This window comes from Rhipicephalus sanguineus, chromosome 1 (assembly GCF_013339695.2).
Source record: "Rhipicephalus sanguineus isolate Rsan-2018 chromosome 1, BIME_Rsan_1.4, whole genome shotgun sequence".
Classification (NCBI taxonomy): Eukaryota; Metazoa; Arthropoda; class Arachnida; order Ixodida; family Ixodidae; genus Rhipicephalus; species Rhipicephalus sanguineus.
The window spans coordinates 108,679,086-108,697,789 of record NC_051176.1 but is presented as its reverse complement, the minus strand read 5'-3'; the positions used below and the strand labels follow the sequence as shown (position 1 = coordinate 108,697,789).

General features: G+C 41.3%; 1 protein-coding gene across 46 annotated transcripts in view; it reads left to right on the top strand.

Annotated features, from left to right (window-relative positions):
- The window catches only part of LOC119395480 (calcium/calmodulin-dependent protein kinase type II delta chain), a 239,803-nt gene that overhangs the window by 199,375 nt on the left and 21,724 nt on the right, over positions 1 to 18,704 (top strand). For 7 of the 46 annotated variants that reach the window (XM_049415603.1, XM_037662510.2, XM_037662504.2 and 4 more), the window contains 5 exons: positions 2,758 to 2,811; positions 10,543 to 10,674; positions 10,846 to 10,914; positions 11,578 to 11,610; positions 11,908 to 11,983. In XM_049415603.1, coding sequence (XP_049271560.1) covers positions 2,758 to 2,811; positions 10,543 to 10,674; positions 10,846 to 10,914; positions 11,578 to 11,610; positions 11,908 to 11,983 — 364 coding nt within the window. The remainder of the gene's footprint in view (positions 1 to 2,757; positions 2,812 to 10,542; positions 10,675 to 10,845; positions 10,915 to 11,577; positions 11,611 to 11,907; positions 11,984 to 18,704) is intronic. The other 39 variants (XM_049415659.1, XM_049415695.1, XM_049415679.1 and 36 more) reach the window with 13 other exon arrangements.

The following is an 18,704-nucleotide window of genomic DNA, read 5'->3' as shown; positions in this document are numbered from 1 at the left end:
ATTGACTAGCTTCAATGCTAGCAGGTTCAGCATGAGCTAGCTGTCCCATGTAACTAGCATCACTGTTTAAATAGGTATCATGCACAGCCATTCATTTACACTTTACAGTAGTGTTTATTGTATCAGTCATTATGCCAATGCAATTTTGCTTTGTTGCATGTGGAATTTTCACATCGCTTTCATTACACTAATATATTCATAGTCATTGAAGTATAAGACAAGTAGTTCTCAAATTGTAGTTTGACCTGAAATCACAGCCTGAAACAATGGAATAATTACAGCCTACAGCAGTATGCTTGTGTATCAGTAGAAAGTAAAAGCAATGATAAGTCTCTGTTACTGTGCAAACTGCCTAGTTCTGCTCATCACAGCCAGCCTCAGATCTCTGTGGAGGGGAGTGTAATATTGAATGTGTGGTAAAATTTTCATGTTTTTTTTTTTTAATTCTCCACAAGAGTACTGCTTTGACCTAATTTACAGTGGCTTTTTTTCATCTTCAGTAGGTTTTTGAACATTGGGCATTGAACTTTTGCATTCATGCTTGATGTTCATCCAGATTTTTTATTGCAACAGTTTTGCGAAACTTTTTGCCGGTGTCTTTTTGTTGCGACAGTGCTTTTTGATCATTTTGGTGCAGAATCCATATTCTATCCATCATGGGATTTTTCAGGTGGTTTTTTCTTGTGAAGCAGTTCATTGCGCTGACAGCATTGCAGCTACTATCTTGAATACACTTTCTCTTGATAGTTTGCAAAGACAGGCTTGCTCCAGCTGACACTCACAAGCGGTTTGCTAAAATGAACAGGGTGGCACACACACCATCAGAGGTACCTCTGGTCACACTAGCTGTTCGTTTCTGGACTGTTGTCTACTGCTATGGGTCTGTTTTACCACTCCAGTAGTTTTTGCATCGGTGTTGGTGGTGTCTGTGACAATTTTTTCGTCATATTTGCGGTGCTGCACTTTTTGTAATTTTTTCACATTATTGCATGATTTGTGGCTGTTGCTGTGCAGGGCTGTTGAACAGTTTTATTTTTCTTTTGATATTGTCTTGTTTGTCTTCTGTGGTCTTGGAGACTCTTGGGAGAGGTTTAGTCAGTGTCTACAAACGGTGAGAGCACATGGCTAGGGGCACACGAGGCATCTTATACTAACTTGCCACATGTAGTGCATTTGTTTTCTAGCAACTGCTGTAGCAAACTTGAGTACTTTCTCGTCTTTGCATTTATAGCAAGAAAATTAATGCTTACAACTGCCTCAACCACTATTACTGCCAAGGAAAAAAAGCTATTGGTCTAAGTTGGGTGGCGTGCTGAATACCGCACATTTTGAGGGTCAACAAACGTGTATCAGTTGTAGCTTGTATTATTTTTTCACTTTAACTACACTAACTTAAGAAAATTGTTTCAATCAGGTTGATTATTTATGACAATTTGAAATTTTGTTGCCAAATAGCTCTCAGCTTTGCAAGGTCTTGACTTACATAATGTGAGCTTGCTTTTGCAAGTTCACATTTAGCTGTTTAAATGTGCCAAATTCCCTTTCATATATCGTGACTTCTATGTAAATTCATGCTTTGAAAAGTTGCTAATGCATGTTCGTTTTTATTACTAAGCACTGGGTTATTTCCTTGAGAGTAGGGCACATTAACTAGAGTCGGGGTCTGAGCTAATCGATATGTTGACACCTTGAAGGAGTACTGACACAAAAATTTTGCATCTTGCTTTCCTTGTTGCAATAAGTAGCTGACAACCCATTTATCATGGCTGGAAACCACGTTCGCTCAAGAGCGCAACGTTTAATTATTCGGAGACGTTTTTATAGCACCCAACTGCAGTTTCAATGTCGGGGAGTGTCAAGAGAGGCAAGACCCATGGAGGTTTTTGCCTAACACAGCTGGCCATGTGACTGCACAAAACAGCGCATACATGTAAGCGCTGCATTGACAACTGCAGTGGAGAGCACACACAAGGAGCATGGCAGCCAATACAATTTAGATATGTGAGTGGTTGTTGGTCGTTTACATTCACACCAAGTTGGCGTCAATGTTGCAAGGTGCTCTGTTTTACATTCAGCGCCGTGGCATACCCTCTACAATATATTTAAATATCTTCCAGGCGACATTAGCCGTTGATATTTTGTAGGTGATGTGTGTGTCCACACACATCTATCTCGCAAGTTATCTAGCCTTCAAAGTTTTGTGTCAGTACTCTTTAAGGTAGGTAAAGCGCACATAAACATGGACAGTGAAAGGAAAAAAGGACACACACAGTGCTACTTCCAATTCTGTTTCCGATTCCAATTCCCTTTTGCTGTCTGTGTTCTTGTGCACTTTACCTGCCTTAGAAAGTAACAGAGTATGGTCTGCATGCAATCTAACAATTGGCTTCTTTGCTACATGGTTCACGTGTTCACGTACTGCTGCAGGGCTTAAAAATAACATTTATTCTGAGGCATACGTCGAGTGTGTATGGTGTTTCAGGCACATTAATGTACTTGCTAGTGTCAGAGTGGCATCTGGAAACGCTCATGCAGGTAGTACTCATTATTTATTGCACGCTACTCTTGTTTGTTGTTGGAAAATAACAGCCAACGTGACTGAGGATTTTTTCTTGCCATTTCAAAATAATGCCCACTAAACTGCATGGTTGGTGAGCACTTGCGCTGTCTCTTTTTGCCTCTGCTCACACATCCCTGTCTTTTGTTTCTTTTTTTGTTCTCCTTCTTCTCCCGCTGTCTCTTTCCCATTCTTTTTAGACAACGTCCACGCTGCACCTGAACGAAGTAAAACCGTTATTCAGGTGGACCAAGGTAGGCAGGGAGTACCTTCTTGACTGGCCTCACCAAGCTGTCTTTGTTTTTCTTTTTTCTTTTCTTTCTCTTTCTTGCTTACCTTCTTGCTTGGGTTTGTCTGGTGTGTGCTGCAAACACCCTGCTGAACCTACACTGAAAGTCATGGTCGTGTGTGCGTAATGTGGTGATGTGGTGATGTGCTTTTGCTCAGTGGTGTGTACACCGTTGCTAGTTTGCCCATTGTAGCTTGAGATTCTGGCAGGTTGTGCATGCTTGCTGGGAAATTAGATGGGTGTCCCTTCTGCTGGCGCTTGATTTATGCACAAGATGTCCTCGCTGCTATCGCTTACAAATATTGCTACTCCATGACAACTGCAGTTAGCTGGATACCTAAAAAAAATTGCAGCAAGTTCAAAATGGCACTATCATTTGGTAGGTAAAGGAAATATATAGTTTGTTCTGTACCATGTCATACATTTGATTATATTCGTTAAAGTGAGGTAGCCAAGAAAGGCGTGTTTTTCACAATAGGGGCTCTGCAACACTTCTTTTTTCAAACCTGAATGCACTAGACTAAGTGTGATTCCGTTTTCAATGTATATAGCATCCGTGAAGAAACATTGAGAAGGTATTAAGAGAAATGGACCTAGTAAAAAGATTGCAACGTTTGCTTTCCCCATCACCCCTCAGCAGAACATTAGCTCTTTATTTTGGGGCAGTGTCAATTGCATTGCACTGCCTATGGCTGCTTTTCCTTTCTTTTTGTTTATTTGGAGCTCCTTCAAAGGTGGGGAACTTCAAAAGGTGCTAAAAAATTTGGGGGCCACACATGCATGTAGGCATGGACCTGGTAACCATGCCATTGGCAGCAACATCAGAGCATTGTTCACAAACTGGGTGTGTTTTTTTTTACCATGTGCAAGAAGCATTGCACTGCCCCTTTAATGGCACCACTTTAGTGTAAGGAGAGCTGTGAAAATAGTAGTGCCACTGCAAGTCAAATGAAGGTTTTGTGATATATAATGTGCACACATTTCTTTTTAAGTGCATTTGATGTATAATTATAGCTTACCAGCATGCTAGTCACCTGCACAGTAAATTAGTTCTTTTTTTCTCAGCATATAATAGTTGCAAAAAACTGGTGTAGGAGCAGCATTCTTAATATAGCAGCCATCTATGCTTTGGCACGAGTGATTTAAGTGTGTGCAAGGCCATTTTAAGACTTTATTGCCTACTTGCAGTTCATTGTATTTTGCCTGACATCTTGACACATTCCTTGTGTGTAGTTATGTATCTGATGACACTGCAAAATTCTGTGAAGTGAGCTGGTCTGCAAGGCAGAGCTCCTACCAAAAACATTTTTTTCTATGGATGCTACTTTCAAAAAATTAGAGGGAAATGAGTTTCAATTCCCAGACCTTAATTGGAACTTTCAAGCACTTTTGAGGTGGTCTGTGATTATAGTTCAGGCTAATTTTTAAGTTTACATGAAGACAAAAAGAATGGCCAAAATGTTTAAGTTTATATGAAACTATGAGGTTATGGGGCCTTTGATTTGTAAATTTCTGTGGCAAAAATTTTATTAACCTTTCCCAGCTTCCTCCGACTTGAACTTAACCTGGCATTGCAGTGCCAACAGCTAAACTTCTGGTTAGCTTATTGGATTGTCACAAAGCTATACAACAGTGGTTGCAAGTTGGACTTCTGAGCCGCAATAAATATTTTCCTTTATTTATTTTTTTAATTCTTAAAGGCCCTTGCAAGTTTCCTTGTAGAATAAGGCTGCAGTCAGATGACTGGAAACATTCCTTTCCCTAACCTCAGGAATAGCTTACGTAATTTGCAGTTATTCATCTGCTTGCAATTCTACAGACATTCAAATTTACTTTTTTATTCATCAGTAATGGGAACAATTGCAACCAAGTGTAGAGTGCTGAAGAGCTTATCTCAGACAGAGGCTTATGGGAAAATCATCTGCTGCAATTTGTATAGTTCAAGACACCTTGCCATTGGCTGCCTCCAGGTCATTGCATCTATTTGTTCATTTCTTGCATATCATGGTCTTATAAACTTGCATTGTGCAGTTTTTGTACTGGAATCTTAAAATGAAACAAGCTGCTATGTTTCACATAAACAGTGATACCAGTTTCCCATCTCACATATTCAGTTTGCAGTTCACATGCTCCTTCTTTAATGGAAATAACTTCAAATAAGTCAATCGGTTATATTTATTTGAGGATGGTTTTACTGCTGGGTCAGAAGAGCTCAGCACAGAGGATGGCTGTGTTCCTTCATTTGATGGTGTGTAAATATTAAATGGAAGATCTGGCTATTCTGACAGGTTACAAACGATTGTATTGAAATGGTGAGCTTTACGTCTTTATTGGGTTTCTGAGGCTTACTTTTCTTTACGGCACCTTGTGCACCATCAGAGGCACGCTGAGCAGTTTGCTAGTGACCTACGCGCAGTATAAGCTAATAGAATAGGCATCCATCCATAAATTTTTAGTGCCCGGAGGAGAACGGTGGTTATTTGGGTTGTTTGGACTAGCCCAGAGGAGATTGGCAGCAGGCTAGCTAGATTTAATTTACAACAATTATGCAAGTAAAAGTAAAACTGCACTGATTATGCAACAAACGTTACCAAGGAGGAGGTATTCTTCTCCTGTAAAAACTTCGTATTTCACCATGGAGAGCCAGAACGTCAACAAAAGTTTTTTCATTCTGGTTCAGTGAAAACAGCTTAGTTCTTGTTCAGCTTCAGAGCAAAAAATGTTGATTTAAACTGGTTTGAACCAGTATATATTCGTTCTTTGAACCTCTTGCAGGAGAACATAAATTTATTTTGTACATAAACTTGAAGGTGCTTTCCAAGCTGCCAGGAAAGACTGAAAAAAGGTATGTGTACTGTTCCTCAGGCAGCTGGTGGTGAAAGAATTTAATGTTGTATTATGGAAGCACACTTCAGAAGCAACGCATCGTTTCTGTTGCACCTACTTCAGTTTACATACCGGGCTCATCAAAAGCAACTTCTCAGTCAGAAAGTGCTTCATCATTTCTGTCACTATACAAGAGCTATCACTACTGGAGAACTATTTGATGTTCCCCACTTTGAAACTCTTAAGAGTATGTTGCAAACACGCATATACCTCAACATGGTTCATTTAAAATGGCACTGACTGTGCTGCCACATCTGAACTGGCAGCGTGCTTGTAGTATTTACTTGCAAATGAGGCAACATAGTTAAGCCAGAAGTACAGACAGTGCATGGATGTGGAGCTCAAGAGAATATGTGTCACCAACTTGAACGGAGAGTCTACTTTTTTAAAAATTTCAGTTTCATTCAAATCATAACTTTCTGGTTTAGTTCATGTCCATGCAAAAAATAACTATTTAGTGGTTTTTGATCGCATTCTGGTACAATATCCTCCTGCTTGCAGCTGTACCATTAATTTGCTTAGTATTACTGGGTGAACGCTGATATGCAGGGGTTTGCAGGAGAAATAAGTTAACCACAGATGTATTAATTGAAATGGCATTTCTTCATGGCATTTGAAGTATGCAGAACTTTTGGATAAACATGGATGAATGCAATGGCTAAAGTAGTTCGTAAAGTGAGTAGGCTGGCTAGCTGGAGCATCTCATAAGTACACCACCTCATTGCTGCTGTGGCTCGAAGGCACCAGCTTTGTTTCTGCCACACCTATGTGCATTCAAAAGGCGTCGCCATCCAGTGACTTAGATGCATGTGTTTAGTGCCTCTTACACATGGTATCCCATCATTATGGCGCAAAATGAAAGACAATGTATAAGCGATGCAGTGCATTCCACATGCTAAATCTATGAGGTATGGTGCAAAGCTTGCAAAAACCAGCATTGTTACGTGTGCCAATCACTCATTGTGCAATATATGTACGCACTGACATAAAGACTTGCAAAAAATGTGGGAGTCTTATAGATCCTCACAATGCTATGTGAAGTATACACAGAAAAATTACAATCATTCACAACTTCCTTCGTAAGACATACGCAACGGTGCAGTCATCTAGACAATTTGTCTCCTTACAAGTGACATTAGTGTATGCCAAAGAGGAGGCAGTTAAACTGCAATATGTGCTCTAGTGTGACTTTTCCTTGCAATTATTGGGCGCTAGGCAATTTGAAAAGCCAGCAAAATGATGCATGCAGATGATGAAGGTCAGTGCACCAAGAATGACCAACATTGGAAAGCGCATGTGTATTAATTTGTTATTTCTAAAAAAAATAAAAGGCTACAAATGCGCTTTTCTGTACCATTTCATTTCACTTAATCATTAGATTGCTTGCCTATAGCAGGTGTAGCTGACAGCCAAATTCTCAAAATTATCATTGCTTTTGTTTTTGCCGCATCATACTATTGTGTGTCTGCAAAAGCATCTAAAACTAATAAGATGCCCAATACTGCACAAAAAGTGACACGTGCGAGTATTTCTAATCTGTGCCTTCACTCAAAGGCAAAAATTCAAACTATGAATGCAGCAAACACTGCAGCATGGCAGCTGCTGCAAAGCATCTTTAAGTGAAAGTGAAAGCAGACAATGATTTTCCCATAAGCCTTTGGAGTAATTACTTCATCACCTGTTGAGTACATATAGTAGTTTATATACCTGGTTAAAAGAAAAGAAAGCATTGGGATTTTCAATTAGACCTTTTATCATTTTCTAAAGCACAACCAAGGCCCATTGACACCTGTTATAGTGATCAATTAGTTGAAGCAATATACAGACACTCTTGATACTTGCCACAATCACAAACATTTGGCATTTTATTCCAAAATCTGACTTCTGCATAAACACACAGCAGTAATTCACTTCGAAGAGGTAAATAGCATTTCCCTAAACGCAATTTCACTCATCTGCTATGTAATGTGCCAGCTAACATTGGCTCACCAATAGGTGCCTATGCTTCAAAACAGCTTGGTAAATTTTTATGGCAGGTTTTGTAACGATACAAAACTTTGTTGACAACCAAAAGTTACTTTTTTTAGCAGGTGGTTCCTTGAAGAAGTTAAAACCTGAGATATAGTGCATACTAATTTGTAAATATCAGATTTCTAAAATTGCGTTACATTTCTTTAGGACCACGAATAATTCCTGTGTGTGTTCTAGTGTGTTCAAAATTTAACAAATTTTGTTAAATAATTTTGTAAATTGTGACTAATGCATCACATTAATTCAGAATGAATGACAAATTATGCTACACTGGCAACACAGGTCTACAAACATGCATTTTTAAAACATTAAAGGCTAGAGCCCCTCTAAAAATGATATTGCATGTGGTTTCGTGAAGGAAGAATTCAGATACTTTTTGGGCCAGCTCTCAGCAATCATGAGGTGTCTCAGAAATGACACAAGAGCCATGCTCTTGAGAAAGGAGGCTTTCCACTTCCTTCTGCAACACCTGGTGGGACTACTTCCTGGTTTGGATAGATTAAAGATATACCTCTCTCATTGTTTTCGTCCTTTTGCTTTGGGAACAATAATTCAAGTACATGAGGTACTTCCTAAAACTGACAGGGACAGGAGGCTGATCACTTGGTTGCCTCTTCGATCACTCTGTTTTGAGGAAGTGTGTATCTAGTGGCCCTCTTTATTTTTCTGCCTTTCATCTAATGTTCAGACTTGTGAATGGTAGTGGGAGTTTTTGGTTGGAGTAAGTCTTTCAGAGATGCAAACTTGCAAAATTTTGCAAATAGGCAATTATTTGACGAGCATGATTTGTGCCCTCACTAGTTAGTGATAAAAAAATAAGATAGAACAGCTGCCTGTCGAGAGATTAACTTTAGCCTATGCCTGATTTGTGTGGCAGTTTTACAAGGTTGATTACTGTTGGCTGCTCATTGTTTCCTTGTATTAGTACATTTTCTGAATTTTGCATGTGGTTTCTTTCTAATGGAGTTAGGTGCATACTGTAGAGTCTGAAAGCATGTGTGTAGAAAAATATTTTGCCTGCTGTGCCCCCTTTCTTTTTGTTTGACCTTGAAATTAGTGGCAAAACTTGCTTTGCTGATCACCTGTGATATGTAATAAAATGGCAGCTTGTTTTTGCCCATATTGATGAAGGCAGCTTGCTTTGTCACACAACAAAGCTATGAATAGGCTTCAGACTTTCCAGTTGTAACCAAAAAGCGCCAAAAAGTTTGTCAGAAAAGAAAATATAGCAAACTTGCAACCAAATTTAACAGCCCCCCCACCTCCTTCCCCTACCCTCTTCTCCCATGTATTATAGAAAGGTTGAATTCAAGGCTATCCTGCAGGCATGAGGCAATCAAAGTATTATAGCTGTGAAATATGTGTGATGTTTTAATATTTTATTCAAAGAGGAGCAGTGCTTTTTTAGTCACTGCTTGATGTTTGCACTATAGGGATCCTGTACATTCTTTGTCAAAAGTTTTGAAGCCACAGCTTGAGGGACAAGATCTATGTCTTGCCGGAGCCTGATGCAACAGTTCCTGTGGCACATTGGGCGTTATAAAGCTGAGGAGGAATAGTAGTGCTGCCTCAGAATTTGGGATGGAATGTGGTTTAACATGTTCATGGCAGCAACGCTTTTTGAGGCCCCAATACCTGTGGGTCACATTGCATATGAGTGGGTCACATTTCGCATTTCTCGGATACATTGGAACTTGCTGGTGCTCTATTGGAAAATTTTCAAGCTCGAGAAAAATTGTGCCCTGACTTGCACAATTTGAAGCAGCAAGAATTTTTTTTCCTTCTGTTGTGTTTTCACAAGGATGTTGCTTGTACACTACAAGAAAGCCCAACACAGCTACACAATGGCAATAACTACAATGACTCACCTGTGTGACCCACATCATAGTGAACGTAATTAACCAGTGTAAGACATACTGACATCCAGTACCAAGCTTGATGATGAATCTGGTTGCATGCGCAGTAGCGCTAAAACTTTTGGCAAAGACTGAACATAATTTTCTTCTACTGACCTGTGTAAAAGTACAAAGAATGCTGGAAAATCTGAAGCCAAGTTAATGCCACTTTCAGTCGTCATCTGCTATTAAAATAATATCATGCACTGCACTGTTACTCTAATTTCTCTGCCTGCTTTAGCTTTTAAGTTTTGTCATCTGCTAGCATTTGCTTATTGTTTGTTTTATCACTGCCTCAGATGCCTGGAACATGTTTCTGACTTGGAAAGCATGACAGCTTTGACAAATTCTCATAAGTAATTCTGTCTAAAATAAACTTCACTTGTATGATGATCAGCTGAATTTCTTTGAGACAGTCACGTTTATTGTAAAACAGTTGGGCTTACTTCACTTCATTTGAAGTTATTGTAGAGGTATGTGTTTTACATCATGACTATAATTTGAATGAATATTCAAAACATCTTAATACTTGGGTTAAAATGATTCTTTAATTTGTACCATGCACAGTGTAGTGAATGTTTCAACAACTGATGTAAATAAAATTTGCTTCTGCATGAACAGACCTTTTAAAAAGTTGTGAGCTAGCATCTTCTTTGTGGCTGTTTACACTCAAATTAATTTTTTAGATAAACCTAACCTTGGGAAGCAGTGCCTTAATCTTGAAGCTTGTTCAAGTGAAGTTTAAGGTTGCACTTTTCTGGCTTTATTGAATGTGATGTCATGCACCTCCATGCCAGATACAACGAAAGGCATATCAATGCACTCTTGCTATGGCTTACTCTTTTGCCTGTGTCCTTTTGTTCTCTTTTTTTTCCCCAAAAAAGTTAAATCACCATGCTTCGATAGCAAGGGGAACCCCAAAAGCACGCAAGATATTGCACAAGTAGCAAACTTAGCTAGTGCAGTAGCCTCCCCCACATGCAGTGTGCCCACTATCACCTTTCTAAGTGCTTCAGGTGAGACCTTGGTCTTTATCATAAATTTCTTAATGCAAGTGACAAGTGCTAGAATGTTGTTTATTTGCTTTTCCATGCTTTAAATAGCACTGGCACCCTTTGTGACTAATCTGAACTGGCAGCACACCTTTTCCTTGCATGATTCTTCATTTTGCATGTGTGCACGGGCAGATGGAGACATGGGATCAGGAAACGCACAAACTTTACTCGGCAGTGGAAATTTCCAAGGTGTCAAATGTGGTGGGTCTGAAACCATATTTTTTAAAACTGTGGCAGCTGTTAAGAGTGAGGGGCAGCTAATGCTTTGTCAGTGAAAAACTGCAGCAGATTAGTGTGAAGCTCATTGCTTGGTTGCTTGGTGTCAAGCACAAGTACTAGACATGGCACAAAGTTCCTGTATTTTTTTTCCCTTACTTTTTTCTTAGAAAAATTGAAAAGAAATCTTGCGGTTTGCTGTAAATCATAAAGCCTTCTGCAGTACACCTATGTGTTGCTGGGGAAGTGTTAATGTTTGCTTGAGTGAATGTTGGCCATATACTGTTGCCGCTGTCTTTGTCCTTGCACTGAGCTTATCCTTAATTGTATATGTAGTGCCACCATGCATAGACAGCTTTGTGGTGTGACTAGTATACGCTTTTGCATGGAGTGTGTGCCATAGGTCCTTAGTATTAGCATTTTGACCACATTGCCTTAGAGAAACACCTCTTCAGCTAACAGTTTTTAGTCTCATTAGTTGGAACTACTTCTTGGCTGCGTCTGGTTGCAAACTTTCTTTTTACCTTTAATCTTTCTGACCTTTCCTCAGAAGAAGCCATTGCCTGTTGTTTGCTGTCCTTGGTCTGGCAGCCATCCCCTAATGACACTCTAAACCGTCTTTGTTCTTTTTTTTTTCTATGGTGTCAGCCATAAGGAACAATAATGGTTCTGCCCTTGATCGTGAGTATTCTTCACATGCAATTTTGCTCTGCAGAACCATACCACTTAGAATAATTACCTTTTATATGCACAAGTATGCTTGTTATGCTTAAGTTATTGTATAGGAATCATTAGAGAAATTTGGCTTGAGTAGCTTTGTGATTTTACCTACAACGAGCTTTAGCATTTTTACATCTGCTGCAATGCTGTGTAGCTATTGCCAAGACAGATATGAATTCTGCATTGGGCTTTGGTTAAGTTTGAGATTGCTTTATTTCTCGCATTTGAAGAGGCAAGTTTTTAACCAATACTTTGCAGCTCGCAAGCAAGAGATTGTGAAGCTCACTGAACAACTCATTGAATCCATCAATAGCGGAGACTACGAAACTTACACGTAAGTATGACTGCCTTGTGCTTTGTTTAAGCTAACTTTATTAGTCTTAAATGCAGTACCAATACAGAATCTGTCACCACACACTGACCACTTAATAAAATAACGAATTGCTCTGGGACGAAAACAGCACCTCCACCAAAATGTTATGTGGAAGCATGCAGACGAGAGGCTATATGCAAGTGTCTTTACAAGCAGATACTCAGGCAGTTCAACATAAGGCAGCAGTACACAACAGTTCTAAATCATCGTTGTTGTCGTTTTGTTCACCTGATTTGTCTTTTCCATCAATGGTACTGGTCCGTAGCAATATTCAACCCTTTAGTATTTTATTTCTCATATTTGGTCTGTCTCTCTATATAGAATTTTGCATGGAATTTTGACTGTTGAAACAGTATGTGCAAGTGCTTTTCTGTTGTACACAATTGTACAGGTCGGCCCACTGTTAGGGGGAACACGCGAGTGTGTGGCCCACGCTCCGCACAGCGCCATGCACGTGAAGTGGCGGAAAGCAACCGCATTCGCAGAAGTGCAAAGGGGTGGTGCATGGCGAGCGTCGTCTGCTTGCGAACCACCTTTTGGGTTTGCTTGCGCGCGCCGGCATTGCTAAGACAGTGCCGTGCAGTCACACGTCAAGAGATAAGAAAGTTTTCAGGGATGCATTAATATCTTCCGCCCATCGTGCAAAACAAAAATTTCAATATTTATTCCAGCTTTTCAGAAGCCAAAAAAAAAGAAGAAAAAAAAACAAGGAACACGAAAGATATTCGCGCTGTACGCCTAGTAGCGCATAGTCTCCATTCCCGTCCAGCACAACCCTTATTCTTTGGGGCAGGGATTCATAGAGTGCTTCCGTGAGCGTCCTGTCCATCTTCACATGATTCCATTCATCTTGAACAGCTTTCCACAGTGTTTCGGCTGATGCCTCATGGATTCCTTGGCGTACCAGAGCTGTTTTGATTATGCCCCACACATTTTCAATGATGTTTATATCAGGCGACTGCGGTGGCCACTCCAGACTGTAACACCATTGTTTTCCAGCAGCTTTCTTGCTTGCTTTGATGTATGAATCGGTGACCTGTCCAGTTGAAAGATGAAATCATCTTCATGAAAGATGCCGTTGGTGAGGTCTGGGAGCACCACATTCTCCAACAAGTCGCAATACTTGTCTGCCATGAACTTCCCTTGGATTCAGAAGAGTGGCCCAAGGCCTTCGCTTGTGATGCATCTCCACACCACGACACTACTTCTTTCGCTTGTGGTCACTCGCTGCACGTATTCCAGTTTGTTGCTGGAAGGTAGAAGAAAAAGACTTCGGCTACTGTTTGCTCAGCTCGTTAAAACGACAGAAAAAATTTTGCCGCAGTGATTTATATTGAAGAGTAGGATTGTATTACTCAAGCAAGTTAAGGTGACTATGTCCCCTGGAAGTGCTGTAATCGATGTTTGGCCTCGACCTAAAATGTCATCCATTTTCACACAGCAAGAAAGTTGGAAGAAATATTCGCCGGTGAGCAAACGTAAAGCGAGAATAGGCCTGAGGAGGCATGTACTGCAGCCCGTCACATATGGCAGCTGGTAATAAAGCTCAACAGCCAAAAAATTCTTACAGGCCATTTCGAGGTCTCCAAACTTTCTGCTGTTGATGGCAGTCTGTTATAAACGTCAACTCATCAGTGAAGACCACACGCTTCCATTGATCGACGGTCCAATCACGGCATTCCTGAGCGAACAGCAACCATTTGTTGTTGTTGACTTTTCACAGAAAAGGCTTTCTTACAGCGGTACAGTAGTCTTCGACGCTTCGATCCCTAATTTAGTACGGAATTCTTGAACTAAAGCATTTGGCTTATCGGCGACAAAAGCAACTATTTCGCAATCTTGCTGCTCTGTTGTCACACATGACCTAGGCTTTCGAGAAGCGTCCTTGATTCGTCGTTCGTCTCTGTACACCTGTACGATCCTGTTGACCGTCTTTAGCGATCGATTAGTCATGGCTGAAATTGCACGCTGGGTGTAGCCTTAAAGAGATAGTTCAGCGATTTGCCTTGTATGGTGGTCGGGGACCCTAGCCATCGTGTATCCTTCGAATTTCCAGGAGCAAAAAGCTTGTTCACGAATACACGCTTCCCTACTGGCATTTCAGAAGAAAGGAGTGATACCTTCGAATGCTTCATCTATATATACAGATTCGTGTTGCGTTGCATGCGCACAGCGCGCAGGCAAAGCGCAGGGGTGGATCACAAGCAGACGACGCTCACCATGCACCACCCCTTCGCATTTCTGCGTATGCGCTTGCTTTTCGCCGCTTCACTTGCGTGGCGCTGCGCAGAGCATGGGCCACGCGCTCACGTGTTCCCCCTAACAATGGACCGACCTGTACATTACCTCACAATACAAAAGCTGTAATGTAATGTCAGCTAGTAGGTATATAAAGCATGTAGACCTCGTAATAGAATAGCACATGATATGTAGTGGTTTGTTTTAACTTTTTTGAATTTTTTCATATTTTGGATACTGCATTCTTGGAGTCACAGGACACATTCCCATTTTTGGTATTCTTGGCCAATCGTTTAGATTGGGTATAGAATGCTTCAATATATTTAGATGTGTGTGGCATGCACCAATCATAATTTCTTCCTCTACAAGTGTTGTATATTGTCTTAGTCCTCAATACCTTTCTGCATCAACATTTCGCACTGTGAATCTGCTTGACCTGCATTTTGGCCTAGTTTCTTAGTTGTGTACTACATAAACATGTGGGATTGAAGCTGTGTCCTGTGCTGCACAATACCATGATGTTTCTTCAATGGAGTTCGACAAATAAGTCATCCCATCACATAACCATGATGCTGCTTACCTCACTGTCATTATCACCTTGCATGCTCCTGTTATCACACATCTTCTCACATCACACACACACAACTGCTTGCCTTACGCTCAGGATCCCATCACATAACCGTGGTGCTACTTACGTCACTGTCATTATCACCTTGCACGCTCCTGGTATCACACAACATCTGCTCACATCGCATCGCATCACATCGCATCACATCACATCACATCACATCACATCACATCACATCACATCACACACACACACACACACACACACACACACACACAATTGCTTACCTTACACTCAGGAGTGTAGCCTGGGGGGGATCAGGGGGGTTCGAACACCCCCCCCACCAATTTTCAATTTTGCATGTGTATATATATATGCATGCACACACAAACATACATAGTATCGTTGAACCATCCCCGAAAAAAATTCCTGGCTATATGTTAGTGCTTGCACTGCATATTTGTATGTTTTGCAACACTTTCAAGGAGCCAAGACGATGCTTGATAACCAGCTACCTGCAAATTGCTTCGCATAACGTCAATGCCCGAAGGGCGTGGGATCTGCAAGATTTTTAGTACTTTGCTTTTTAAAAGAGTCATGAACCACTTTTCCAAGTAATGATCTAATGACCTCAGTATCGGAGTTTACTGCCTCCCGAATTGATTGCCGCAAAAATTTCTCGAATCCGTCAAGAATGAGCGGAGTTACGGGGTTTGGGCACACGCTCTCAGCGTTTTCTCTCTTTTCTCGTGCCAACGAGCGCACTGGAAGCTACAAAGCGAGGGATGGCACGGGGGAAAGAAGTTACGTCAGCGCGCGTCATGAAACGCAATCGCTCTCCCGCTGTGATTCGCGCGCGCGAGCGCGGCTACCGTGTACTGAGGAGTGCGGCGCCGGCAAGTGGCGGCACCCCGTGGCAAGAAGCGCATCTGATCCGAACGCCGCTCTCGATTTACGTCGGCTATCGGCCAATGAGGATGCTATGTCTTTTGCGACGCGATGCAGATCGCGACATCAATCGGCAGACGCCCCGCCCCGCCCACCGACGAGAGTGAGAACCGGCCTCTGTTTGAAAAGAGGGCGCCTGAGGAAACGGCAACTTCGCGCTCCGCTTGTAGCCTTTACGCAGCGCGCACCACTGCAATATTTGGCTGAGCAGTTCATAGCCATGTCAGCTTTCCGTGGGACGTGTTTTTTCAACAAGCCCAAGGGGTGCTTCATGACCCCTTTCAAATGTTTCTTTTGTTTATTTGTGCGAGTATTTATATAGTTTTCAGTATTGTATATGATTTCTCTTAGAATGACAGAAAGTTGAGCTAGTTGGTAAGGAGGAGGAAGGAAAGGATTGAAAGGCAGGGAGGTAAGGATTCATCATAAAAGGTAAGGCATGCAAACAGGGACTCAAGAGAAAGAGAACAGGCCAACACAAAGTATCAACTGAAATGCCACACTGGAACGAAAAACAAAGCAGATATGAAAGCTTACCTGCATATGCACAGGTATGGTAGCGCCACCTGTCAATCTGGCACATATGCAGGTCTACGCAAGAAAAAATTTTATGTAAGTGTGTCGAAGGCAGGCTTACACATGTGCTTCCACTTCTAGTGATATGCCAGGCCTCAACCATTGGAGTAATGGTTGAAGCCTGGTATATCGATCTACCAACAAAAAAAATGTATTCATTGCCACAGGAAATGTTGCCTAAAGTACCCACTACAAGTCCTTTTCTCTCTTTTTACAAAAGTACAGAAGAAATTCCAGCTTTCTTGCATGGCTGGGCAATAGCTCATGGTGGCAATGCCAAGGAGCATTTTGAAACTATAACAGGGAACACACACAGCAGCTGACATGTCAGCAAAGCAGATGGATGACTCGTCCAGCTTTCCCCAGATACTGTGTGTGTTTATACAGCAGTCTTCTACTCAACGAAAACTACCACAGTTTCATAGGCTCCATGCGGCAAAGAGCCTATTATCTCTAGCCAGTCGTGTGCTGCGCATCACCTACTAAGCTTATACTATCGTTGCAGGGATGCTTGTTGTACTGTATAGTCACGACCACGCTTAAGCTGAACACACACACAAACGTGTGGCTTTGCTCTGCGAAGTGCCAGTGCAGCATATGCAGCTGCACATCAAAGAAACTTTACACAGGGGCAGTAGTGCACTTAACAGCATGACTTTTGGTCGTCTGGTTCATTGTTTAAGCGTGCCAGGTTTAGCTTTTAAGTAAGCCTCACTCACACGAGCATGACTGTACGGGCACACTTGGCAAAGGAGTGTTCTTCGTACACACTCCTCTCCTGACTGTGCCACGAGTATCTCGTTGGGAGAATACAGTGACAGTGAGCTGCTTTCATTTCTGTAAGTGGCATGCCCTGTGCATCTCCACTGTGCACTTCAAAGTCGCACCCTGGGAGGAGACAGCAGACAGCTGCACGGTGCGTTTGAATTACCACCTTTTAAAAGCGTGCGGTATGATTGCAAGAGCACTGCGCCCCACGCACTGCCAAGCGGATAGGCGAAAAGGCTTATTATGGTAAAGTTGTCGGCTAAGTTGTACTGGCACCTTAATCAGTGGCCGCCATCACGCATTCATGCTTTTCCAATGCTTATCTGTAAAGACATCGCCACACTCTCACTGAAGTGAGAATCATTGGTCGGCTGTTCTCGGCACTTACTGATCGAAAAGATGGAAGACCGTTGTGCGTGGCACATTCTTGCATTTGCCACACTGCAAGTTGAGGGGCACAGTTAATCTTTCTGTGACAAAAAGAGGCCGGAGTATGCGCCACCAAGTAGACATAGAATGAGTTACTATGTCAGCAGTAAGCAAATACATTACACTCAATGGATATTCTGTCTGGGATTCGTAGCAACTAAGTTTTAACCATATGTTGAAAATGACTTTAACAAGGTTTTGTTGTGACCATAAAAATGTGTGGCACTTCAATAAATTGTTACTTGCTCGAACATTTGAAGTTTGTTTAAACATTGGCCACTATTACCAAATATTCAGCCACACCCGACTATTCGGGAACATTTGAACATGCACTTGTTAATCAAATAAGAAAAATATTCATTTCATATTCGAAATTTCGAATATTTGCACACTCCTATTTTACACATATTCCAAAGCTGCAAATGATGCAAAATGATCAAGCAGGTGGGATTGTTGAGATAGGCTCAGCGTGTGCAAAGTGCTGTGGAAAAATTTTCATAGCAACAGTGTGTATCATACATAATATTTTCATGAAATGTTGTCACGAATGTCTCCTGTAAAAATGTCAGGTTTTTCGCAACACTTGTGGAGGCTTCCTGGTGAGTAGTATTCTCACTGTGGAATAGGTGCTTTCTGTAGATCAATTTTTATGGCTGTATAGGGTACCACTATATAGTTTACAAAGTGAATTCTGTAAAATTGGGACATAGTTCTGTAGTGGAAGCATAGCTTCCAGTGACCTTGTTATGCACATATAGGTGGGAAGTATATTTCCCACCACTTCTTAGAGTTAAAAGGAAATGCTCTTCATAAAACAACACCAGTGGCAATTGGTGCCACTGTGTGTTTGTGTGAACATATCATAGAAAAATTGCTGCTGGCTGCTCTCTGTCCTAGCAGACAACTTGGGTCATTAGGTATGTGCCATCGGTTACATACCTGAACAGACACTGGGTACATGCCCATTCCTGCCAAAATCTCAATTGGATGTGCCACTGTGACACAAGGTATATGAACCACAGCCTTAGATATGGAGTAAAACATTGGTGATACAAATCTCATGGGGTGGAGCAAAATATTCACATCACCGGAAACTTGTATTGCCAAAACAGGCAAAATCACAGAAAAGTGAACTTACTTGTGGCTGAAAAAAAA